The sequence below is a fragment of the Meleagris gallopavo genome, chromosome 10, assembly GCF_905368555.1.
Source record: "Meleagris gallopavo chromosome 10, MGAL_WU_HG_1.1, whole genome shotgun sequence".
NCBI classification, from domain to species: Eukaryota; Metazoa; Chordata; class Aves; order Galliformes; family Phasianidae; genus Meleagris; species Meleagris gallopavo.
Genome location: NC_139413.1, coordinates 14,013,969 through 14,039,787, shown reverse-complemented (window position 1 = coordinate 14,039,787; position 25,819 = coordinate 14,013,969). Strand labels below are relative to the sequence as shown.

The following is a 25,819-nucleotide window of genomic DNA, read 5'->3' as shown; positions in this document are numbered from 1 at the left end:
ACGACTAAGTTGAGTATGAACACATTGCAAGAAATTAACTGCTTTTCTCAGATTTTAGTATTGTTACCCCAAGGAGAAAACAAAGTAACGACAGAAGAATGCTCTAAGCATATGACAGTCAGCACTGATAGGTGTTCTGATTTACTGCTGCACTGGGAGATCTTACAATCATGCTATTTAGTTGCCTAAACTAGGGCTTGAGGTGCCCAGTGTAAATTTCTATATTTGCCTTTTGGCAAAAGGACCTGGGAATGTGAACCATGAACAGATACAACTACACACAGATGCCATGCTAGAAACACAGACACCAAGAGCTACCTATAAAGAATGCTTTCACAGAGAGCCTCTTGTATACATTATCTGTAAAAGAGAAGTACTGGAGAAGCCAGATGGCGGTCACTGGATTTCTTCCTCAATAAAATTCAGCCATTATTACATCTGTGTCAGGGCACACAGAAAGCCAGCAGCTCCACTACGGAGGGATGCTGGGGTTGGGCAGGACACATCCCACCACCACAGCTGGGAGCAGGGCAGGGAGAGTCCTGGGGAGCCAAGACAGCCCCAGCACTCATCTGGCACCTCCCTGGGTTGGGAGGGCCCAAGGTTGGGCTGGGATGTCAGGACCCAAGTCCTGTCCAGCTCAGAGCAGTAGCCTAAGTAGAGTTCTGGGTAGTGAGCTAGGACTATCAGGGCCGAACAGTGCCTTCTGGACCCTAGCAAGTCTGAATATCTTTACCACTTCAAAATAAGCTTTGCAATGAGGAGAAGACAATAATAAAAATCACCCTAACAATGCCCCTGACTTTCCTCCCTTTGGAGAGGTAGGAGTAAAATTCCCATCAGTCTCAGTAGTGCAAATTAGCACCTATCCTCTATCAGGAGATAAAAAAAAGAAACAGTCTCTAAATGTTTGGATCAGTAGCTTACCCCTTACACTCCAGCCTACAAGATGATTTAACAGGCAGAACACTCATGCTGTAACATTCTGCATTTACACTTTCAATAGATGAAATGTAACTGAATACCATAGGCGCATTTTCTGAGTTTGCCTGAACTTTTGCTGCCAACCTTATTAGAATACCACAACAATCTACAATTCTGTTTTCTAGATGATTTACAAGATTTTTTTTCCAATTTTCAGCCACGCATGATCAAATCCACCAAAATTAGCATACACCTCAATTTTTTTCTTCCCTTTCCTTTTTTTGCAGATAAAGCTTCTTAAGAATTAGAATTTGCATCTGTTTTCAAAGAGAAATTTTTTGGCTTACCAAATGTTGGTAAACCTCAGAAGTTGCTATTCTTGGCTACAAAGCTGTCACAGACAACCCAGCAAAACATATGTTTATACTTACTTACACTACCCCGTGGTTTGATTCTGCTTATTGTAAATAATACCACGAACAGGCAGCAAATACATATTGTTGGAGGAATAATGGCATTCTTCTGTCTTAATATTTTAGCTATATTCAACATGGAGAGAATTAAAGAATCTCCAGGAAAAAAAAAGTTAACGGTATTGTCTTCAAAATAAAAACAAACTCCAGAAATGAAAGCTATCATACTACAATTATTCATTCTTCAAAAAAATAACACAGCGAGTACTTTAGATTTACTACTTTCACAGCTTATTCAATATTATCAAAACATAGCAATAAAGCCTGTGGTTGTACATGTGTAATGCAATGGGAAGCAGCACAGCAATGACAGCAGAGCAGCAAGGTCCTAGGCTTTAGCAAGTGAGAACTTGCTCAAATGTAACAGCTGTAGTCACAGAAGCAAAGGAAAGAAGCTGCTTACCTGCAGAAGGCTTCAGGTATGCAGAGATTTCCAGTGATACACCCTTGTCTCCACTGCCAACCCTTAAATGAGGTCTGGGAAGGGTTGGATCCTGGCTTCACCCCTTCTGGTCACTCAGGGGCATTGCTTGCATGTTTGCACCTGAGCTCACCTGGATTGGCCCTGCTTTTCCCACCAGGTGCTCAATCACTGCTTCAGGCTGTGACTTGCACTTCTGCTACAACAGGCTAGCATAAAAGGTGTTTTTTGAACTTCTTAAGATCATGTGCAGATGGATCAGAATTGATGTATGATTACATTTTTCTCTGACTAGCATTAGGTATGTCCATAACAGCTATGTGCAGGTAAACATTTTCAGAACATCTGTTGTCTCACTGACTGTCAGTCAATACAGTATCCTTCAGAGTAGCTGCAAATAATTACTAAGGAACATTCATTGCTACTCTTCTAAACACACATGCCTACCTAGCACACACAACCCAATTCAGTGCCTTCAGGAAGCCTACATATGCTTAAATTTAACTGCCCAGTGAAATGCTTGGTTGGATTATGCTCAATGCAGCTCACAAATCCTTATTTCAAATGCAAAATAAATTATTTTAAGAACAGTCATGTATATGTTTACAGGTTAATAGTCTTGATAACTCTGAGACATTGAGAGGCTTCCACAAGATCTGCTCCATGGTCTTGTTTCTACAGAAACACAAAATTCAATGCATATTTAATTGACAATGACAGAATACAATTTTTCCCACAAAATAGCTTCAGCTCGTGACACAGACTTAAGCAGCTTAGATTTACTGAACTACTTCTAATTTGCAGTAGTTTTGCTATGGCAAATTTCAAACATACAGTAAAGGAGACTAAAATTCTGCTTGGATTACAGCATATAGTGATAAAATGAAACAAAACCCTAAGGGCTGAACTGTAATACTCAGCAGGTATTTCCCTTCTGGTGTTTTTCCCTTAAATTTTCATTGGTTTAGGTCATATATAGGCATTTAGGTACTACTGTGTAATAGAATTGAACAGCTCATGTCTGCATTGTTCTCTGTGTCTCATACTTCAAAGCTTCAAGGAGAATTCAGTGCCAGTATTTCAAAAAAATGCCTATTTAAAAAGTGCAGTATAGATACCTAACTCTGACAAAGCAATTTACACAAATTTCACTTGGCCTCTTTAGCCTGATATTGCTGAAGAAAACACCTGAGTTCCTATAGTCCCCCTAGTGTACACTTGAAGAGGCTGATATCTTGAACTAAGTAGAGCATCAGCGCATCTTTGCTCTACATAAACATATCAGGAGGCCAGGTTTCAGTGCCAGGGCTCAGTCCCACAGGCACCTAGCCTCATTCACAGCTCCGGTGGATTTGAGTTCACCTCTGGAGTATTCTGACCACGATCTGTACCTGAAAGGAAAATTAAACACTGATGGTTTAAAGACCAGAGAGCTTCAGGCTCTGCATTGTAATATCATACATGCAGCTATGCTAGGTCTGCACACCAGCACCTCTGCACAGAAAAGAACGCTTTCACCACATTAGTCTTTCCTAGGCATATTTCCATTACTCAAAATTATTTCAGTATGTGTGATAAAACAAAGGTATTAAACTGCTTTGTTCCTTTCATACGCAGTTCTTGGAACACAGTGATGGGGACTGGGTTTAGTCCATTTCCCAGAAAGTGCCTCTGCCAAGAAGAAATGCACAAAGAAAAGTGTATTTCATCTGTATAACCCTGTGCTACAATTACAATCATATAATATCTAATTATGTACTCCATAAATCTTCATATTTTGTTATGAAGCTCATAATAACAAAATCTGATAAATAGATTCTCTCCCTGACCACTACCAATTGAGTAGAAAAAATACTTATTTATGAAGTTTTATTAATAAAATGTGAATAATTCAAACGGCTTCTTCAGGGAAGAAACAGCAGTAGAGTATGCTCTTATTTGCATATAAATGAAATGATGCTTTAGTGTCAGAGTGAAGAATTAAATAATATGAATTCTTACAGTGCAATCCTGACAGCCTCATAAATATCATGGTCATAAGTTGCAGTTTCCTAAAATCTCATTTTATCTTTTATTACAAAAATATGACCAAAGGGCCAAGTCCTTCTCATTTTACATGTGTGAGTATTCCCAATGACAACATAATTATGCAGTAAGTGAGGTTACCAGATTCAGCTTTATGTCAGATAAAGGAGCAAAAGCACAGTGTTATCAATGTATCTATTAGGAGAACAGAATCTCTCATTTAGCTATTAAAAAAGCACATCTTATATGCTGGTGAAATGTAGAAAACAATGACAACTGTAACTCTACATTCAAACAGATGTTTCACATACCAATAATATATAATACAGGGAAAAGAAAAGCACTCAGTTTAATATTCATAAGATGCCAGTTTTCCCCTTAGCCACGCAGGAACCATTTTGGCCAGGCACTGTATTCCTGTTAAGCTGTAAGCAATCACAGAAGTTGCAGCACATACAAGAATATTCAAATTACTTTAAATGGATAGTTACTGCCAAGGAAAGCTTTAATTTTGTCTAAAAGTTGAAAAAGTCTCTGAAGCATCACTCCAGACCAGCTATACTGCTTTGCTTTTGGCTGTAAGTCTCAGTCTTTTGTCAAGGCACAGCTGTTGAGCTGACTCTGTTGTCAGTCTGTTGAACAGACTGCAGTAGCAGAGTATGGAAGAACAAGATTTGAATAGAGAGAGCTCAGCTGGACAAAGTGCATTCTTCTGTGTGGCAAATAGAGGCAAGGGCTGGAGACTCTCCTTCAAGTGCTCTGAGAGATATAGAGTAATCTGAGACAAAAAGTGGGTGCAGTCATCTCCCCTTTACCTACAATTTTTCTTTCCCATCCCACAGCGCAGTGCTGAGCAAGTGGGACAGGGCAGTCAAAGATGGAAAAGGCATACAAAGAAAGGAAAGACTGATGTGGGGTGGTAGTAAGAAAAAATTATTTATTGAGTTCGTGGGGAGCTTATAAATATAGAAATTTATTTGTGAAATATAGCAAAGATGAAGACATCAAGAAGCAAGAAATCCACCACAGCCCTTCTCTGTTTTTTTTTGTTGTTAGTGGTATTGAGTTGAGTACTGATAGACAACACTATTTGAACTTGCTTGGTTCCACCTACCAGGCATTACTCCCTCCTACACCACTTTTTGGTAGATTTAAAGGGTCCTAACATTCAATATTTCTTTCTGTGCATTTATGTATACACTGCTGTGAACTCAACTTTCAATTTTTTTGGTTCAGTAGTTAAATTAAGATTTTTAGTTCTTCAATTACATAGCATTTTCTTTGACAGGTCTTTTCTGTACTCATTTCATTTTTCTGGTGTCCATCTCGCAGAGCACATTATGCTTGAATTACCTTCATGATTTCTACATACATGTAAAAATTGAAACCATTAACATCTGCACTCTGCCTATGCAACAAGATTCGCACAAACCCTTTTTGCTACAACATCACACTTGGAACTCATGTTCAGTTACTTGCCAGTTGACTTACTGGACCTTTTCAAACTTTTCCATTGTGTAGGATAACCACATAAGACTACTTATTCTTAGGTATATGTCTTCTACTGACCTTATTAAACCATAATTTATTCGAATGGGACCCAGTTTATGAAAGGTCAAGAATTTCTCTGCATCTTTGCCTGGGGTAATTTTTATGTCTATTTTTAACTCTCTCTAAATAGGCTGTAGAAGCTGCTATATTCTAGTATATTTTCTGACACCACAATATTTCTTGACATTTTAGATAGTTCTAACTGATCAGAAAATACTGGCATAGACAGTCATTGCCACGTCCAAGCGCATTATTCTTGGGCTCCCTAGCATCACAAAATACTCATTTGCATGTGAGAGCAAAGCTGGCAATCTCAGCTTTCATGTAAAATGGTTAAGGTATGGAAATGGAAAATGAAAAACAGAAAGAAAAAACGTAGTCCCATGGTTTTCAAATCAATCTCTTCATGTTAGTGCAAGACTCATGAATCCTGAATGATTGAATTTGACAGTATTCCTAAAGGGCACAATAGCGTGAAGAGATTTGTCTCAACCTGGTGCTAAAGAGAGAAAATTCTGCCATATAATCATGTTGCTTGACAATAAGAGGAATTAAGTTAGGAAACATGACATTTAGGCTAATGAAGACTGAATAACATATTCAACAGCCTGTATTAATATTAAAATGTACATACTGGTATACATATGTGTTGTCAGGGCAGTAACAACTTGTAATATACTAGTAGTACACTAAGTAGCTTCTAATTTCTCACTCTAAGTTTCTAATTTATGAGTAAATATTTTTGGCACTAGTGGGATGTAAGGATCTCCTACCTCTGTCTGTGCTGGTAACATTCCTCAGTTATCTTTTTGGGATCTTTTCTTCGAGACTGAAGCACAGTACAAGGAAACTTACACTAGCTTAACTGACCTAAGAAGAGGTTAATAGCTGTGTTCTGGCATCAACACAGACTATTGTAGATCTGTCAACAACAACAACAAAAAAAATAAAATTGATTCACCTGCAGATTCTGGCAGCAGTAGATGCAATCTCACAGTAAAGTTTTGATCCTTTCTTGGAGAGCTCCCAGAGGTTGGCTTTGGCAATTGCCTGTCAGCCTTAAGCAATGTTCTTCTTGGGCCTGGCTTGTCATTTGGCTTCTCATCCTACAGATCCAACCTACAGATAAAGCCACAAAGAGGAGACAGTTCAGCAGTTTGAATTGTAGAGCATTAGACATGCTGCTTTGTTTGTCATATTTGGCTGATGCAATTTCTTCTCTTTTGTTCTGAGAAGCTCTGCCTTAGTACATTGTTAGAAGTGAAAATTCATTGTTGAATGAGAAGATGGAGGCTTCTCTACCCCAACAGCAAAGAAGGAAAGCCAGCATAAAAGGAGTATTTCTCATGCTTTAGCAAAGGCACAGAAGCTGTTTTTACGTATTTTACAGTCATTCTGAATAAAATTAGCTAGAGATACTTAAGCAAGGATTTAGGAAATTGAGTGGAAATGGTATAGATAATCTATTATTTTTTTGATAAGATGTACATGAAGAAAGACACTGGTGAAGAGGTAAATTTTGGGAAGATATTTTTATGAGAGTCACAGCCAGCTTGACTGAGCTTCTCTCTAAAGCAGACGAGAAGCTAGAACATAAAAAGTGTTTTTAGAGATAAATGAAGGTGAGCATTTCTGGCAAACTAAGGAGGACAATAAAATAAGAGACAATATTACATTATATTGCAAGTGCAGTTATGCTTGTGAAACAAATACTAGTAAAATGGACATAATGAAGAAGAAACAATGGAAAAACAGCACAAGGGAGCACAATGCATTTACACCAGTAGGAAAGAAGAAAATGGAGAGAAACAAGTGATCAAGGCAGGTAAATGAAGAGGGTCTAAATGAAAAGGCTTTTAGGTGCTGGAAGGAAGAAAAGAGAAAGAAACCACAGCTATGTAGAACCTACTTTAGAAGATAAAATGAAAGGGATTTGTCACTGCCCATGAACGCAAGCAAAGTGGTAGTGAGAAAAATAGTATTGGTATTGCTAGCAGAAATGGAAGCTTCATAGAAGGGGTGATGGTTCAGCACGTAGATTCCCACAGCACAAAAGCAGACAGGGCAAGAGGAGGGCTGCAATCCTGTCCACAAGGCAGCAGAGCTGAACACGGAGCTCATACCTAATCACCAAATCTTTTGCAAACATTAATTGGAAAGTTATGGCAATACGGTGCAATGGAATGCTCAGCAGGTAACATCGCCCCACCAGGTGAACTGAAAACGGCAGTGCCTGTTGCTAGCAGCAGGACATTCCTGCTCGAACGAACACTTACATAACGCTTCCAACTTCTAGAAGATTACATGGATAAAAGAGAGCACAATTTGTCATTATTTTGTCATTATCCCTCATTTAATTCATGTTTGCTATAATCTGCTCTTAAATAACCTCACCGTTAGCCTAAATCGTTAAGCCTTACTGTATTAAACTGAGCAAAACCTCTGAGCAAAAGCTGCACTGCTTTGTTAAGAGCTCTGAACAGAAGGTGACAATTAGAACTGTTGGGGAAAAAAATAACCCGCCCCACAAAAAAACACAAAAGCAGCTCAGCAACATATCTGGGCACCCTCTTTCAAAACAGGAGACTACGCAGCTCGGTAAAGGCAGCGGAACTTGTTTCTGCTTTGAAGCTCTCTGTGTGCTGTGAGGCGGCAGCCGAATGGCAGCGCTGCCCCGGGAGCCTCGGCAGCGTCAGGGGTTCCTGTTCTTCACCGAGAGATGAAGCTATTTGTGCTCAAATGCAGAAGAACCAGTCTTTAATAAAAACGACGCTTATTTTTCACCTCAAAATAACGACCAAAAGTCTGGATAAAGGACAAAAAAACAAAAAAGCAAACAAACAAAAAAAAAAACCACCAAACCCCACACAAACAACAACGTACATGGAGCAGCTTCACGGACTCCCGAAGAATTGAGCTGAATTGACGGCAGATCTGAAGAGAAGCAGATCTTACCCCGGGCTGGCAATTATTTCGCAATAACCCCACACACAGAGAACAAGATTTACACAGGCCGTTACCGCGCAAACACTGCGGCCCACACGGGCGGCCCGGCGGCGCCCGCCGCCACACAGCTCTTTCCCCGCTCCGGCAGACCCGAGGGCAGCCCCGCGGCCGCAGGACGGCACGGATCGAACCGGACCAGCAAGCGCGCGGCCCGCCATCCCCGCCGCCGGCCGCCGCTCAGGGCGGGCCTCCCCCGCCGCCGACCAATAGCAGCGCGTCTCCCCGCGGCCCGCCGTCCCATTGGCCGCGGCCGCGGCTTCCGCCGAGAGCCGGGATTGGTCGCGGAGGGGCGATCGGCAAAAGGCGGCAGCGGGCAAAACTCCGGCGCGTCGCGGCGGCCGCGTGAGTGAGTCCCGCGCGTGTCCCCGAGCCCCCTCGCGCCCCCGCTCCTCGCTGCACCGCGGCCGGCCCCGCGTTAGGCATCGGCATTCGTCCCCCGCCTCCGCTGCGGTCCCTCGGCGCTTCCCTTGCAGCCCGTCCCCGGGGAGGCCCGCTCCGCGCCGATGCCCGCGTGTGATCCTGGCAGGGCAGGGCGGGCGGGCTGCGGGACGTGGGCCGGGCGGCCCCGCTTCTCCGTGCCCGCCGCGGGAGCGGCCCGCGGGGTCCGGCCCCGTTTCCCGCGCGGCGCGTGCCTCGGAGCTCCGGCCCGCCGCTATTGGTGCCCGTGGCACGGCGCGTCTGATCGGGAGCCTCGCTGCGAGGGCTGCACGTAACGCTAACCCGCTGTGACACGTTCCACGTGTGCGCCCTTTGTCTGCGAGTACCGGCGTTATCTAGCTCGAGTCCCGCGTGTGCGGCTCCTCGTGCGCTGTTGGTGCTGCTCGAGTCGCGGTGCTGCCGGTGGCTCTGTGGCAGTTGGCGATGCTGCAGCCAGGACGGCCGCTGAGCGCTCGGGACCTGACCCGAAGGGCCCTGGAGCTGTGTGAGCCGTATGGGCCGCCACCGCCTGCTCCTCTCTCGTTTCCAGGCCGTGCAGAACTTTTTTTCTGTGATGGGAGCTGGAACACTTGAGGGTGAATTGAGCTGAAACTTTGCATCAACTCCATCTTCCTCTTTTTTTTTTTCTCTCAGATGATCCCTTTTGAATGTTTTGTAACATAAAAACTGGATGCCTGACTTGATGAAACTCCATTAGGTTCCATTTTATAACCATGAGGCCTACTTCCGAGTTTGTAAACTGTTTTAAAATATATTCAGGTATTCCTGGCATTCAGTTCTGCAGCCATCAGCACTTGTTTAACACAAAGCAATGGAAGGGGCACCCTGAGTTACTGAGCCCCCTCTGCCCTGCCCGTGTTCCCGAGGTCCTGCAGGCTGAGCAGCTTTGCTTCCAGCTTCCTGAACATGTCAGCCTTGTGCTGGAGGAAGCTGGAGCTGGGGTTCCATTTCAGCATGCTGGTTACAGCAAGTGCTGCCGTGCGCTGATGGGCTGCCCTTGCTCTGCTAATGAGGTGGTGTTCAGGGCACTCCTTGCTCTGCTAGTGAGGCCGTGCCATTGCAGGTTTGGAACAGGCTCGTCTGCCTGCTCAGCACTAGCAGGGCAGTGCCGACCTGTGAAAGGCTGCAGAGTGCTGCCTCGCTCCATGAGTCTCCAAGTTGCATTCTCCAGCAAAGTTCCCTCACAGAAAGAGGCTGTCGCCTGTCCCCATTCTGCTGCCTGAGAATGACAGAATAAAGGTAGCCGGGATTCTCAGGGGACAAAGCGTATTTCTAGCTCACTGAAATAGGGGAATCCTTTCATCTGTAGTTGTTCAAAATACATTCCCCTCTTGTAGAAAAGTTCAGGCAGAACTTTGTGGGCTCGGCAAAGGTACGAGCAAGATCCTTGAAGAGAAAATGATGCCACTGTGAGAGGCAGTGGTGCTGAGCTCCCTTGTCACTGTCCTTCACTGGTACTCCGCATCTCTTTTCTTCATGAAATAGGATTATCTTTTTTTTAATTGTACATTAGTAAATAATTTACACCTTTTCTTACAAGATTTGGGAAGAAGCCTTTCAAAATAAATATGCTCTATTACTTTTATGAGAGATTAGAACAAATAATCATGCTTTTGGGTTATGTTCTCTAGAAGCGGGAGAAATCTCATACATTGAGAAGATTTTCTCTTATATGTTTTCAGGTTTTCTGTCTTTGTTGGGGTGCTGCAGTGTACAGTGCAACAAATTTCTTGTGGACCAGTTCCCCACTTTTCAAAGCAAACTTCAGGAAAAAGATAGAGCTTTAACATGAATGAGCAAACACTCCAGATAGAAGAAAATCATTTGTCTCTAAGCTTATCCTGCTTTCTTCCTTCTCTTCCCCCTTCTTACCTTTTACTGGAGATCAAGTGGGTTTACTGGTTTGATTTGCTCTGGGATAGTAGGTGCCTTGCAATTTTAGGCAGCACAGAGGAATTCCTCACACTCTGAGTGCAGGGCAGTGGAGTGTATTATCAGATATGTTTGCTCCCTCAAGTGTCCAGAAGTGGTTTTCAGGGTCTTGGATTTTTTTCTTTAGTTTTGTGATGGAGACAGAGTCCAAGTCTCACTGTGATGAGCAGCACCCTCATCAGGCTGAAGACACAAGCAGAAAGCTTGCACAGAGCAGTAAGCTTTCAGGTACGTGCTTAAACAGGGACTGCTAACAATACGTTTTGGTGTTGATGTGCTTTTTCATCACTTCAGGAAGTTTTAACATCAACTGTCATATTGTATAAAGAATTAATGAAATGAGAACATTTGAAATTGCTGTTGACATCAAGCGTATTCCTGCTTTCCATGTGGCTACAAAAGTTCATCCGCAGTAGTTTGTTGCAATTCATTTAACCCATTTATTTATTACAGAATATATTATTTTAAGGGATAATGTAATTCCAAAAGGGACTTCTTGAGAATAAAATTTTCTTACCAGACAGTGTCTCAACAATAATATTTTGCCTTTTAAAATATAATCACCAGTCTTGGCCTTAAATATCTGTAGATGTGTCGGGGTGCACACACTGTTCTTGCTCATGCAAGAGAAGCTAAACTACAGACATGTGCACCGATAGTGGTTTTGTTGCTGTTTTTATTTTGTCTGTTTGTGACTTTACTTAAATCTGGGCGTTCTGTACACAGGCACCATCCTTGCTCAGTAATTGCTGGTGGTCAGACAGTTTATATATAATGGCTACTGATTTTCCTAGAAATAGTCCTCTGTCATTTTGCTGCACATCCGTGTCCAGAATTAGAGCAATGCTGAATAGCATTTAATGTCTCACTTTGCAAATGCTTTTCATTCTGGGAAGTAAATAAATTGCTTTAAAATCTCACAGAAAACATTGCGAAGAATGGCTGCATTTTTAAATTGTGTTTTGCCAACAATGGAGCAAGCACTATGCCCAGCTGGGGATTCAGACTCCTGGAAGAGAATGGATGATGTTTAGCTGCTATCAACAAGGACAGTCAATGTTTGTTAGCTTCTGGGATCTTTCACATGCAAAGCTGTGTTGAGTTGCTAAATTTTCTCAGTGCCTGGGATATGTACTCCTCTGGCCTAGGATCACTCAGCTATTAGAGCTCTGATAACATTCAGCTCTTTTAACTCGGTTGCACAAAACCAAGTAGCTGGCAGATTGTATTGCAGCTATTGCAAGAGCTTTTCATTATTGTTACTATCTACCATAGGGCCATTGGTCTGGGACACGTTAAAGTCAGCTTAAAGCCTGATCTGATAGTTTCTGAAGACTTAAAAGATGTGGGTTTCAAGTCCTTATTGGAGTCATTTGCATTTTGTCAAGGTTAAGTCCTTTTTTTCAATCAAACAATTTTACTGGACATTTCCAGTGCAAATTCGGTGTAATCAGTAAGAACTGAAGCTTAAGCTCCTCTTTTCAGAAGTCAAACTCAGATACCAGTGCTGGAACAAAACTGTGGATTGCTTTATTTGGAGCAGGTTGCATAGCAATCTAGTTCTAAACAAAGCAGTTCTGACAGAGCTGTTAAGATCCATATCAGCATTTCAAACCATTTTCTATGCCTGTCCTGTGGCACACAGCCTTTAGGCATGAAGGTCTGTCTAGGATATTTCAGAACTAATAACATTTCTATCTTGAGCAGGAAAGCCCATGTTTTACCAATCCATGCTTTGTTTCAAGCATATTGGTGATATTTGGAAAGTAATTCTCATTACTTATAACTTGTTGTTCAGGTAAAGCACGGTACACTTTAATGTATGCAATACAATTTATATTTTTATTAAATTGAATTTATTACTCATTTTTAGGATGAAAATGATAAACTTTTGGGTTTTTTCCATTTGATGTAGTTTCCAAATAGCATTTTTTTCATACTTCTGCATAATCACATGTTCTTTAACCCTGCTTCATACTCAGCTTCAAGAGAAATAGAGAACAATTAAAATAGAAGCATTCAGGAACTGAATGGAAAGCTAAGTTTTAGAAGGAATGCAGTACAACATCCTTGTCCTGCCATCTAGTGATTGCAGCACAAAGTACAATAATTTAAATGCAAAGCAAATATGCTTTTTTGCATTTACTATTGTAACAGTTTAAGAGATTGTATCGGTGATCTTAAATAATAATAATTTTCCTACATTTTTGATTCTTAGTTTGCATCTCATGGATCTGCTCCTTTGCTTACATAAACAACTATTATAGTTTTGTCTTATGTGACTTTGACATTGCGTGTCTCAGGAAACATTAATCAGTGAGCTGTAATGTGAAGTTTTACAAAAAGAGCTTTTCCTCTCTCAGGAATTTCTAGGTGGCAGGTAGGTAACATTTTTTGAAATGCTGCAGCATGGAAGGGAATGTGAAGAAGATGATCAGTTAGGCAGACAGTAACGCCAGCAAGGATAGGTACCCCTCGTGTGTTTTTCCTTCAGTTTGTCCAGTTGCAGTACTAGAAATTGATGTATGATTTATGATCTGAACTACAGACCAGATACTGAATCAAGCAATCAAATTCTCAACCGATTTTCCCCATTCTTTCCACAGCAGGAATAAAAAAAGATATTGAAAAACTTTATGAAGCAGTGCCGCAGCTTGTAAACGTGTTCAAAATTAAGGAAAAAATTGGAGAAGGTAAATGTTTTATTGTAGCTTGCTTAAACTTACATCTCTTTTGATCTGTATAACTTAGCAGGTATAAATCTAAGATGTCAATACATGCAATTTAAGGCAGATGCTTTTTATTTACTTTTCGATGTGTACAGTACTCTGTTCTTTTTTTACATGGAAAATCTATTTATGTGCATTTATGTTTTGACATATTTAACTACTGGCTTTGTTTCTTCTGAAACTATGTGGGCAGAAGTGGAGGAGGAGGCTAGAATAGTATAGCTGCTTTAATTTCTTGGTTGCTGTTGCTGGGTTTTGTTTTTAGGATATACAGGATCAAATTTTGGAACACTTAGGTACTCCTGACGTTCAATGGATACTATTGTAGATACTCTATTAGAAGGTAGGTGTGACTACAAGTAGATTCCTAGTGGCTTCTGAGTCTGGGACTTCAGCACTTTCTGAAACTTTACTCAGGAATGACACTCCACACTTAAAAGCAAAGATGTGTATGAGAAGCAGGGTAGCTTTGTAGCTGTTTTGCAATGGAGTAACTGTGATGGCAAACCAGGGGGCTTAAAGTTTGTCTGTCAAAGAAAGTAACAAGCGCCATTCCGCACAGTGATTCAAAATTTCTAGAAAACGTGCAGTTCTGTTTGTCATAAATAAGAGAATAGTCAAGCTAAATCTCCAGTTATGAATAGTACTCCAATTTCTCTCCTGGGAGCAAACAATGCTCTTGAAAGCCAAAAATACCACTAGCAGTTCTGCGGCATAAAGACAAGACAAGCTTCAACTTAGGATTCCATTCAGGAGTCTGTTTTGTTTTAGCAGTTCTCACCACCAAAAAGAAGGTCTTGGGTCAACTTAGTAACCCATGTTGCTATGAGCAGTCCTCGATTTATGGGACACTAGATTTTTTTATGACTGCAAGAAGTATTTAGAGGTTTTGCTAGCATTTTGATGTATGTATAGACTTACAGACTGTTAAATTTAATGTGACACAAACACAGTAATTAACATATAATCAAAAGTAAGTTTGAACCGCTTGTTCATAGAGAAGAATGCTTTGACTTGTATGTTCAGGTGTCTCAGATCATTAGGATAGATTAACCTTCCCAGAGATATTTTATGATATCCTTAAAACTGTAGCAGACAAAACTGCAATAATAAAACTTAAAGTTGTAAGATTATTGTACAGTGTGAATGCTCTCTTTCTCAAAGGAGTCTATAGTGTTCTGTCTATGTGGTAATGCTGGGGGCCATCAAATAGTAAAGCTATACCTTTATAAGGTAGAGAAGAAGCCTTGCTTTATAAATAAGATAACAGAATTAAGGAAAATGTAATGATTTCAGAAGTTCCTTGAATAGCAATAGCAGTGCTATCCAGATTAGCATTAGATAGTTGGCTTACACTGCAGAGAAAGAAGAGTTGGATGTCAGATGAAAGAGAGCTACCTAAACAAGAAAGCAAATCAAAGATAGGAAAATTTACATTCAAAGAGCTCATGTCCCAGGCAAGTTAGACAGTGTAACATTTGCATTTTTACTGACATTAAAAAAATTGTATACAAGATCACTGAATTCAGTAATAGAAAAAAGAAACTGCCTATTTTCTCTTCTAAAATCTGCTTTTGACATAGTGTCAGATGCGCTGTAAGACTGTGAACATTTAGATCATTTCTGTAAAAATCGCAACTGACTTAATTAAAGATGCTGAAGACAGTGTTTTTCTCCCTTTTTTACAGGTACTTTTAGTTCTGTTTACTTGGCCACAGCGCAACTGCAAACAGGATGTGAAGAAAAAATGGCTCTGAAGCACTTGATTCCAACCAGTCACCCTCTGCGAATTGCTGCTGAACTTCAGTGCCTCACAGTAGCAGGGTACTTAAAAAAATTGTAATTGTCATGATTAAACTGCTGAATGTTGTCTTGCTGCTCTGCATTTATGTATGTAAAGTTTCACTCACTTTTTTTTTTTTTAATTCTCAGAAATGTTTGAGACTTATAGCAGGAGCAAATAAGAAATGGATTCTTATCTGTAATGAATGTCCTTTTTTGCTGGTCTCAGTTTGCAGACCATACTACATTTTCCATCTGAGAAGTTCCATAATGTATGAATGTGGGAACAGCTGCTTGGAAAAAATAATCTCTTAATAAGAAATTAAAGCTTTAGAAATTAATTCTAGTCACCAGTGTGCTCAATAGCACCTTTTTAGAGTAGCCAGTGTCGTGAATTCCTACATTTAAATGCAGTGGTAACTACAAACCGTGGCCCCCAGATCTGTAGAGCCCTCATCTCAAACTGCAGAACTCAAATGGAACATAAGAATAACACAAGAACAACATAATTACTGCTAATAAGACTGTTGCCAAGGTATAAATTAGGTATTAAAAAAAAGCCAGACTGAAGTTTACAGGAAATAAAGGAAAATCAAAATTCATCTTCTGGTCTTTGTTCAGTGACATTACTTCTCTTTTTTAGGGGACAAGATAACGTTATGGGAGTTAAATATTGCTTTAGGAAAAATGATCACGTGGTTATTGTTATGCCATATCTGGAACATGAATCCTTCTTGGTGAGTCCCAGACTTCTTATGTGTAATAAAACTTCTGAATTGAAAGTAGTTGCATAATAATAGTATCCAAATAATCTTTCAGGACATTCTGAATTCTCTTTCCTTTGAAGAAGTGAAAGAATACATGTTTAATCTGTTTAAAGCATTGAGGCGCATTCACCACTTTGGTATTGTTCATCGTGACGTCAAACCCAGTAACTTTCTCTACAACAGGAGGCTGAAGCAGTAAGTCTGTCCAGATGTCCATATTGTGATCTCGTCTGGGGATGTGTGTCTTGGCAGAACAGATTAAATGAGGCTTTTGGTTTTCTTCCTTCCAGATGCCTAACATGTGCTTAAGTAATAAAGCTAAAAAAGACTTTTTATTTGTAAAACTTTTATTTCTGTGTTTAGGGATTTGAGAATGGAAAGATTTTTTTTAGCATTTAATTTAGTATCTGCCTTACAGAGTGTCAAGTACCTGAAAAAGTGAAAATTTAGTGTTGAGTATAGATACAACATTTTTTAATAAAAATGAGAATAAAATCAGTAATGGTCTGAAAAAAAGTTAATAGGTACTTGTTAAGCATAGGCTGGTATTTGTAACTTTCTACTAATAAATTTTTATAACTAATGCATTTGGTATCTGAAGACTGAAAAGTCATGTACTGCTTTTTTTTTTGGAATGGACTGAGTAAGGTACTGTTTCATTGCTAGCAGTCCTGTGGTGACTAGTGAGTAGGGTGCAATTAGTGAAGGTTTGCTGGGGAAACAACCTGATTAAAGATAAGTGCTTTACAGTGGCATTGCTTGAGGTTTGGCAAACTCTTAGCGTTGTTATTGTTCCAGCTGTCTTCACTGCTGCATTGTGCTTCTGTCCATGACAGGTCAATTTACTTGGCTGCTTGTTGAGGTAATTCAGAACTGTAGAATGAGAACCCAAGAAAGAGATTACTGGGAATAGCTTTCAAAATGTCAGTGGTGAAAGTACACACTTGAAAAGCTTACAAGTCAAGAAGCAGAAAAGTAAGAGAAATAGGTGTAGTGTAAGAGTAGGGGAAAAATAGGGCCAGACAGTTTGGACAAACAGAGCAGAAGGAAAATAGAACAGTGTTGCTGGCGGCAGCACATAGGCAACCTGAGGAGTAAACTGTGAATAAACAAATAATGAGTCGTTGATAAAACTGGTTGATACTTTTTGACTCTTGATTCTAAACTTTGTTTCTTTTAGGTACGCCTTGGTAGATTTTGGCTTGGCGCAAGGAACTCCTGATACAAAAATTGAACTTCTCAAAACTGCCCATTCTGAAGGCCAGCAGGGAAGTTACTCGCAAAGCAATCCCAGCATAGCTTTGGGAAATGGGGCTTCTGTCGCTGTCACAGCACCTAAACAGATTCCTCAACAGTTAGCATCAAGAGCATCTGATAAAAGCTCACACTCAAAAATACAGATTAAACAAGGAAGAGGAGGAAAGGTTATCAGTCGCTTTCATTAATATTTTTGCATGTTTAATGTTTTTTTTTTATCCAACAGGGGGAGATGTAATACCTGAACAAAAGCTGTGCTGATCTTGCAGGATTTGATGCACTGAACCAATTTTCACTTTGGAGCAGCTAGTTTTATGTAACACTATTGGCATCAGTCAGTATCTGTTAGGTATAATTCAGCATTGAAAGCTGCATAAAACTCTAGCATGAGTTACTCTAGACAACCCTAAATCTTTTTTTTTTTTTTTTTTTTAAATCCCACATGCTGTTAAACTCCTCCCCAAACCAATAATTATTTGCATATGCTTACTTGCATATATATAACAAATGCAAAACAGATGGCATTTCAAATAATCTTGGGGCACATGAATTGTGATTAACTCCGTGAGCATGTTTGTTGTTCTGTCTACATGATGTTTTCTTCACAATGAACTGATGCCTGAAAATGACTTACTGCGTAGATGTTTCAGTTTTATGTCACTTAACACAGTTCTTGAACTCCCAGTATCCAGCTGACCACTGGATAAGATCCTTACTGTATTCTTTGTTGATGTTGTAGGAGGATTCTGTGCACCATTCTGCCCAACGCTCTGTCTTTGGAGAGAGGAATTTCAACATCTATTGTTCCACATACCAGGAGAACTCAAATACAAAAGTAAGAAACAAGACTCATCAGTAAGAGCAATTTGTTAAGTCTTAGAGAAATTGTAGAACTAGTTCTATAAGATTGGGCAGAACCCTGTGAAACTAAAGTTCTCAGCTGACAATTAAGAATACAGATTATTAAGTGCGATTTCACTGAAAGGCTTGAAGAGTTTTTCATTTGTTTCAGTCCCTTTTGAAACTCCTGAAGAGGTGTTATGTACATGTCTCCCCAGCTCATGTTCTTTGTATGCTAGTTGGTATCTTTCCTACACGTGTACCTTTCCGCCAAGGTATCTTTAGTTTGTGAAACCTTTGCTTGTTATTTTGCAACTGAAGCTGTAGAGAAAACAAGTATGTAATAAACGTTTTTATTTTGTTGTTAGGAATTAATGTGAGATGGAGGAAAACCCCAACTAAATTAGAAGGCTTGTCTAACAATGATCCTCTTATTGTAGAATTAAAACTAGTGCTACTTTGTTGTTGTGGCATTAACTATTTCATACAGGTTTTTTTTTGTTTTTTTTTACTAGTGTTGAATCAAAAAAATGCTTGAAAAATTATGCTAACTTGAAAAAAAAGACTTGAAGTTTCAAAATATCTACTGGATATTAATTTTTGTAACCACTGAAAAAATGAAGTACATTTATAGATATTATGATTTGGTAGAAAGATTTGCTATCTTCTGTTTTAAAATTGGAGCTCCTTGCTGATGAGAGTCTTTTCAGTAGTTTCGAGACAGGTATCTATATATAAAGGGAAGCTTCTTAAATATTTCACCTTCTAAAAAATACATCTGTTTTGCAGCTCATTAAACAATCGAAGATGATAGATGTTTCATCTAGAAAGTTAGTAACAAAGAAGAAGATTATTTCTACCAAAGCAGTGAGCAGGAAAGCTGCCAGTGGTTGTCTGTCAAACCTGACCTGTGACTGTTACGCAACAGACAGAGTTTGCAGTGTTTGCCTTTCAAGGTAATTTGCTTCAACAATGCTGTAAAATTGCTTACTATGCTGTCAAACAAGGTCAAAAAGCTTGAATTTACTGGACAGCTGTTTTGGTAGAAAATGTTTTAGTTGAAAGACAGCATTTGTGTAGCCCTTACGACACTAGGTGTGCTCTTCAAAAAGAATAGTTCATGGAATTTGTGGAGTAATTAGTTCACTGCTATCTGTAGCAAGAGATTCACTGTTAATGATTTTCTGTTGCTGTTGTATTTAATTATCTGCCTACATTTGTTGTAGAAAATAACCTGATTTAGTTACAACACTTAGACAACAGTCTGTCATTGAGCAGTTATCTAATAGGCCTAAATTATGCCAACTGCATTGAAATTCAGTGATTGGACTCTTGCTTTCTGAGAACTTAAGGTTAAATACATTCCTCAGGCTGTTTGCATTCTGGAAATCATGAAACGTAGAATAAAAAGGAAAGATGACAGTGCTGTATTTCTTAATTTGAAATATTTTAATAGTGGACAGGCCAGAGAATCCAAATAACTCAGGTCAGATCTACTCCTCTGTAGTTCATTTAGGGGACAGAAACTTGTGCAGAGAAATCTGCTTTGTAGGCATAGTCATGAAATTGTGCAGTACCTCTCTTCCCTGACTGTCAGAATACAATGTTATCAAAGTCAGTTCAGAAATTAAACATGAGGAATTTGCTAGACTCACAAAAAAGCTGGCCTGTAGAAGGAAGGCACTTTGGAGCTTCAATACAAGAATGATTTTTAATAATGATCTCACACCTTTTAGATAATCTAACAAGAAGTAAATTCTTGTCAGCGCTCAGAAATAGTGAACCTTAGTTTGGTCTGGATAAATAAAAAGCCATAACATCCACACCCAAGAAACTAATGCATTTTTTGCCAATGGTTAATTAGTCTTAACTTGAAAGTTCCCTGTGAAAACACGTGTTGTCATTGAATGAAACTGAAAATATTGTGACTGAAGTATGCAATAAGTATTCCTTCTACGTATTATAACAAGACCAATAATATAATTGGTAATTATAATTAGGTTATTTCATATGAGTTAATAATTATACACTAGATAATTATAAGATGCTTCAGACTTAAAAACTGAATACACATCTCACAAAAGTATATTCTAAAAATATTAAACATCATTATAATTAGAACTATATAGAAGCTGTAACAGATCCCAAGGTGACGTGCCCAGCAAATCTGGAGACAACTCAGCTTTGCCAGTTGAAGTAGACTAACAATGTGCTCCTGAGACACTCAGAAAAGAAATTCAACACTTAAAGAGCTGTCAGGAAGATGATGGTGCTTCAGAAATTAAGGTGACAGACATGAAAGGATGGGATCAGGTTCCTGATGAAGCATACGACCTACTTGATAAGCTACTAGACTTAAACCCTGCAACAAGAATAACTGCAAAAACTGAATAATGCACATTTACACATCTGACAAAAGTATATTCTAAAAATATTAAACATCATTATAATTAGAACTTATTTATTTCTGAATGTATATATTCTAAACGTATTTGTCTCTTACAACAAGATGTCAACAAGTTGCTCCCAGAGCAGGAACACCTGGATTCAGAGCACCAGAAGTACTGACAAAGTGCCCCACTCAGACAACAGGTACTACACAACAGACAAAAATTAAATGTCTTTCTTTTTTTCAAACCTATCATTTATGCATTGACATTATCTTGTGTATAGGAGGCTGTTTACACATTAAATTTGTTTTATTATCCCTTTAAAATTTATCAACCATTTCCCAATTTTAATTTAAAGTTCATTACTCAGAATAAGAAAGAACTAGGAATATTTTCCCGTGTTTGAAACTTGAATGTCTTTATCCCTTTGAGGGGTACTGCCATATGCAGGAGTTCAATAGCATGTGTTTTAAAAGAAAACAAAGTTGCAAGTTTTATCAAGTTTCTTGGCTCGTTGGCTTATTTATTCAAGAAAAATCTTAAATAAATCTTAGAGGGATATGCTTTAGACTTTTCTAGACTGTTTGCCACATATATTTTGCTGTCACAGGCATAATTAATTGTATGAGTGCAATTTTTATGTTTTTTATGAAGTGTTAGTTAATCAGTACTTTTCACTGGATTTTTTTTTTCCTCTTTACTAATGCTTTAAATAGGTAGTCTGTAAATTTCATGATTTTTTCTTACTAAGATTTTTAATTTTTCAGGGCTAAAACCATGCATTTCAGTACTCTGGTAAATATTGGAGCAGAACAAAGGGATGGTTAATGCATTAGCTGATACAAGTAGGCTGGGAGAAACTCTGCATACATGGAGAATTGGAGGACTGATACAAAGTTTAACATTTCATGTATGACCAGAGGTTTTGATTATGAAAATAAAGGATAGAAACAAACGTTCTCAAAATTTGTATTTAAAATAAGTTTATAGCCATCTTTTTTGCTGAGTACTTTGTAAGAAAATAGTCAATTTACAGCATTTGAAAGTGCTTATACACACTAGAGTAGCCTTACAATACATTTGATCAGCATATCCCTTGATAGCTTCTTAATGCTTTTTGAGACAGGATCTGTGCTGTGGGCATGGCTGGGATTGCAAGAGGTATGGCAGCCTACTTGGAGTTACTGTGCCTGTGCAGTAATAGCCAGCTTTATGAGCTAGGAAACATCCAGAAATCCAGGACAAGTTTAGACAATCCCTGAATCTGTCTAGACAGAATTTATGCAGAAAGAAGACATACTTAAGAAATTTTGGACAGAGGGTTGTCTTAAGTGTGCTTTCAGACAGTTTTCTGTTCTCTAGGGTAACGGAGGGCAGGATTACAGAAAATGTGGGTAAATCTGGAAACCCTCGGGTGTGGCCCTAAAGATATTGAGTCAGTGCTGCAAAGCTTCTGTAATATGTCAACAAAGTGCTTAATTAGAACTGGGTAGACTAATACTAGTATTTATGAGATAATGCTATTCTTGAGCTAACAAATCTCCTTACCCAATAACATCTGGGACTGCTGTAGTCACCTCCTTGTACTTCTGCCAATCTTGCTACTAGTTTTGGTCTTTGTGCCGAGACTGAGTTATCAGCTGGATCCAGCTGGCTGTCCAGAGCTACCTTAAATAAGTGAGCCAGGTTTAAAACACAGAGAATACAACCCAAACATACAACTTGGCCCTAAGCAGATCCAGTTACATTTTTTAACTTGATTTGTTCCTTTGTTTCCCTTTAAGATGGTATCCCTCACTAGTTCGATACTAACCACTAGGCAAATGCACAGAGAGGAATCATGATTTTGATGTCATTGCACAAGATCTCACAGTCTGCTGAAGATGCCAACCCTATCAGAACTGTAGGACTGAGTAGTAATTTCACTATATAATTGTCTGACAATATCTGGAAGAGCTGAATAAATATCTTTAAAAGTCTTCACCTTGATGACTGTCTTTCCCAACCACATACTAAGGGCGATGCGTAACACCGTAAGCAGGTATTATGATCAACATCAATACTACAGTACTACATCAGTACTACTAAAATTTTTTCATTGAAGATAAGATACAAAATTCTTGCACACTGAATTATTGTACCCATAAATAACTTGAATTTTGATTTTTATAAAAGGCTTAAAACCTGTGTTTGTAGATCAACTTAGAAGTTTCAGAGCTCTTTGCTGTTTCTAGCTAAAATGTCAGGCTTAATTACTGCATATTTTACTGCCTATTTTTGGAAGATATGCAGAATGACTAGAGCTTTATTTCCCAACTTAATTTTTCTCTTTAGAATTTGAGAGTTCTTCAGACTCTCTCCTTCACTTTCCTTGCCATCTCTCAAAATGTGCAACTTAGCCAAAAAATTACAGCAGACAGGTATTCTCATAACTTTCAGTATTAAAGTTTCCATCATGCTTTGGCTTCTTCCATCAGAGAACTCCCTGTACTCTTCATAACACAATGAAAGTGATGAATAACTGTTACAGTTCTTAAACAATCTTGTCAAGTGGTTTCATATTAGAGAGCAAGTGAGTTTGTAGTAAGACAAACCTTTTAGTACACCTAACTGGCAACCTCAGTCCCAGAAAAGTAAGATTTACATTCAATTCTGAATTGTTTTGTATTCGTGAACTTTTATATTAAGTTTTCTCAATCAAAGCAAACTTACTGAAGTATCAAAACTAGCCATTTTTTCCTCTCTTAGCTCTCTGATCAGAATAACTTCAAATGTTGTTTCAGTACATTTTTAAAGCAAATTAATGAAATTACTCACGTGAGAAACTCTATAGACAAATATTCTCTATAAAAGAAGGCATCTGATTTTATTTACAAGTATACCAGTTTACGGTGCTTGCTGAAGTGTTATCATTGTGACCACAGTCTGTAAGTTATTCAGAACATTACTTTCTCTGATAACAACACTTCTGGCTTAATTCCTTTTTAAAGAATTTGAGATTTTTCTTTTGATGAAATTTTACTTGTTTTACTTGCTACTAAGCTTGCTTTCTATTACAGCAATTGACATGTGGTCTGCAGGAATTGTATTCCTTTCTCTGCTCAGTGGACGGTATCCATTTTACAAAGCAAGCGATGATTTAACTGCTTTGGCACAAATCATGACAGTTCGTGGATCTCGAGAAACCATTCAGGCTGCTAAAACTTTTGGTATGCAAACCTTAATTATGGGGAGGAGGGGAAAATGTATGCCTGGTCTGCTGTTTAATGCAATGATTTACGATCTAGTTGTGACTTGTTTTTATTTTAAACAAACTTTTAACTTTGGAGGTAAGTCACACTTCTTGCATGCAAAATAACACTACTTATCTATACATACAGAGTTTTAGGAAAGCTTTTATTTGTCTATCTTTTATAATTTTTATGAGGAGTAATTCATTCTGTGGATTTCCTAACTTTGCTGCCTTTCGGTAAGTAAGGGCCACTTGAGGTGAAATATGCCAGCTAAATGTTTCCTACTTCTTAGAATTCTTGAAGTAATATTTATCCCTGCAAAATTTCCTATGGAGCATTAAGTTGTATTGACTTAATATTTAGATGATGTAAACCTTGCATTTTTATCCAGAAGGACCAGAAAAAAACAACCAACCAACCAACCAACCAAAAAAAACAATAAAAAAGCAAGAGGGCCTGTTTGGAGGGAGAAAAAAAAGGACAAAAATAGAAATAGCCATTTTCCTCACCTGCAAGCCAAACATTAAAGCACTTGGTACCTGGAAGTGTAACTGACAGCATCAATTTTAATTCTCCAAACAGGTGTTTAAATCAGTTATGTAAGCAATGAACTGAACTGGATTTTTAATTTTCAGTTCTGTTAAGATGAGGATGAAATGGAAAATGATGCTGTGAGGACTGAGTGATGACTTGTCAATTCATAACTTCATGTAAAAACACAGTTCTGTTCTAAGCAGAGCTACTTCTGACTTTCTGGGGCCCTTACTTGAAAACATGGCTGATTTGGGTTTTTTTTATTAGTATCTAATCTAATTAGTATTTAGAACTAATGTCAGTTATGCTTCAATACTTGAAATTTCTCTGAAACTAACTTAAAAGTTGTAGTCATAGAGCAAGTAAAATAAAATGTCACTGGCTGTAAAAACTATTTTTCTCTTAGGTAAATCAGTTCTGTGTACCCAAGTTGTCCCCGCACAAAACTTACGAACCCTCTGTGAGAAGCTGAGAGGAACAAATAGCAGCTGTAACAGATCCCAAGGTGACGTACCCAGCAAATCTGGAGACAACACAGCTTTGCCAGTTGAAGTAGACAAACAGTGTGCTCCTGAGACAATCAGAGAAGAAATTCAGCACTTAAAGAGCTGTCAGGAAGATGATGGTGCTTCAGAAATTAAGGTGACAGACATGAAAGGATGGGATCAGGTTCCTGATGAAGCATACGACCTACTTGATAAGCTACTAGACTTAAACCCTGCAACAAGAATAACTGCAAAAGATGCTTTGCTGCATCCCTTTTTTAAAGACATGAGACTATGAGAACATGCTCTGTTCACGCTTTTATATGTTTTATGTGAAAATGAGATACTGAAGGAGTTTTAATCCGTTGCCGTTACACTCATTGAAGTACCATTACACTGTGCACAGTACTACTGAAATTGTCTCACAATTGGACTGCAGATGTAAATATTACATAAACGTTACTAATATGGTCAAATCCTGAGACGCTTTTGAGGTGTTGTTACTGTGCATACCTGTTCTCTAAGAAAATTAACTTTGATTTAAAACTAAAGAGTTTCTCACAGTAAGATTAATTCTCAAGACATCGAAATTTGCATTGAAGTATGACTGAAATGAAAAAGTGCTTGAGGGATTTTTTTTCCATTATTGCATACCCCTGCTTTGTTCCCAATTAGTACCTGGGAGACTAAAGTGCACTAATTTTGTTGAGATGGTTTTCAGAGAACAGTTTTACTTTGGGAGTGTTGCTGGAACAGGGGCTAGATAGAGAGGTTTTATCATCAAAACAAAAGCATCATTGTTTTAAAAGTACTTCTTTTCCCTGTCTGTTCCTTTCTACCGAGGCAATAATGATAAATGCAGTTACTCATTTTGCATAGCCTGTATTTCTTCTATGCCATTGGTAGCTGTCAATACACAACAACTGTTGCCTTCAGAATGTCCTGTGTGACATGTATGTTTGATTTCTGTTATGAAAACTGATTTTCACAGAACATCTTTTAAATAAAGGATTTGTTTTTATAACGTCAGAA

The 25,819-nt window shown here is 38.8% G+C and overlaps 2 protein-coding genes across 7 annotated transcripts in view; one reads left to right on the top strand and one right to left on the bottom strand.

Moving 5' to 3' along the window:
* Positions 1 to 9,446, bottom strand: part of LOC104912247 (uncharacterized) — a 19,325-nt gene extending 9,879 nt beyond the window's left edge. Inside the window, exons 1-4 of the mRNA XM_085231824.1 lie at positions 9,303 to 9,446; positions 8,278 to 9,173; positions 6,356 to 6,513; positions 1,801 to 3,209 (exon numbers count right to left, since the gene is read on the bottom strand). Of these exons, the coding sequence (XP_085087950.1) occupies positions 8,346 to 9,173; positions 9,303 to 9,446 (972 nt within the window). The 3' untranslated portion in view covers positions 1,801 to 3,209; positions 6,356 to 6,513; positions 8,278 to 8,345. The remainder of the gene's footprint in view (positions 1 to 1,800; positions 3,210 to 6,355; positions 6,514 to 8,277; positions 9,174 to 9,302) is intronic.
* On the top strand, positions 8,635 to 25,819 carry CDC7 (cell division cycle 7). Of its 6 annotated transcripts, none has more exons than XM_085231918.1 (12): positions 8,635 to 8,746; positions 10,898 to 10,998; positions 13,377 to 13,463; positions 15,188 to 15,323; positions 15,925 to 16,018; positions 16,101 to 16,243; positions 17,229 to 17,472; positions 18,045 to 18,140; positions 18,935 to 19,101; positions 20,655 to 20,737; positions 23,595 to 23,744; positions 24,709 to 25,819. In XM_085231918.1, the coding sequence occupies exons 2-12, from the start codon at positions 10,905 to 10,907 to the stop codon at positions 25,083 to 25,085; spliced, it is 1,671 nt and encodes a 556-aa protein (XP_085088044.1). In that variant the 5' UTR covers positions 8,635 to 8,746; positions 10,898 to 10,904; the 3' UTR covers positions 25,086 to 25,819. The 6 variants fall into 6 exon arrangements, with proteins under 6 accessions (XP_085088044.1, XP_085088045.1, XP_085088043.1 ...); XM_085231919.1 differs by having other exon boundaries at positions 8,642 to 8,742; XM_085231917.1 differs by having other exon boundaries at positions 8,652 to 8,746; positions 13,380 to 13,463.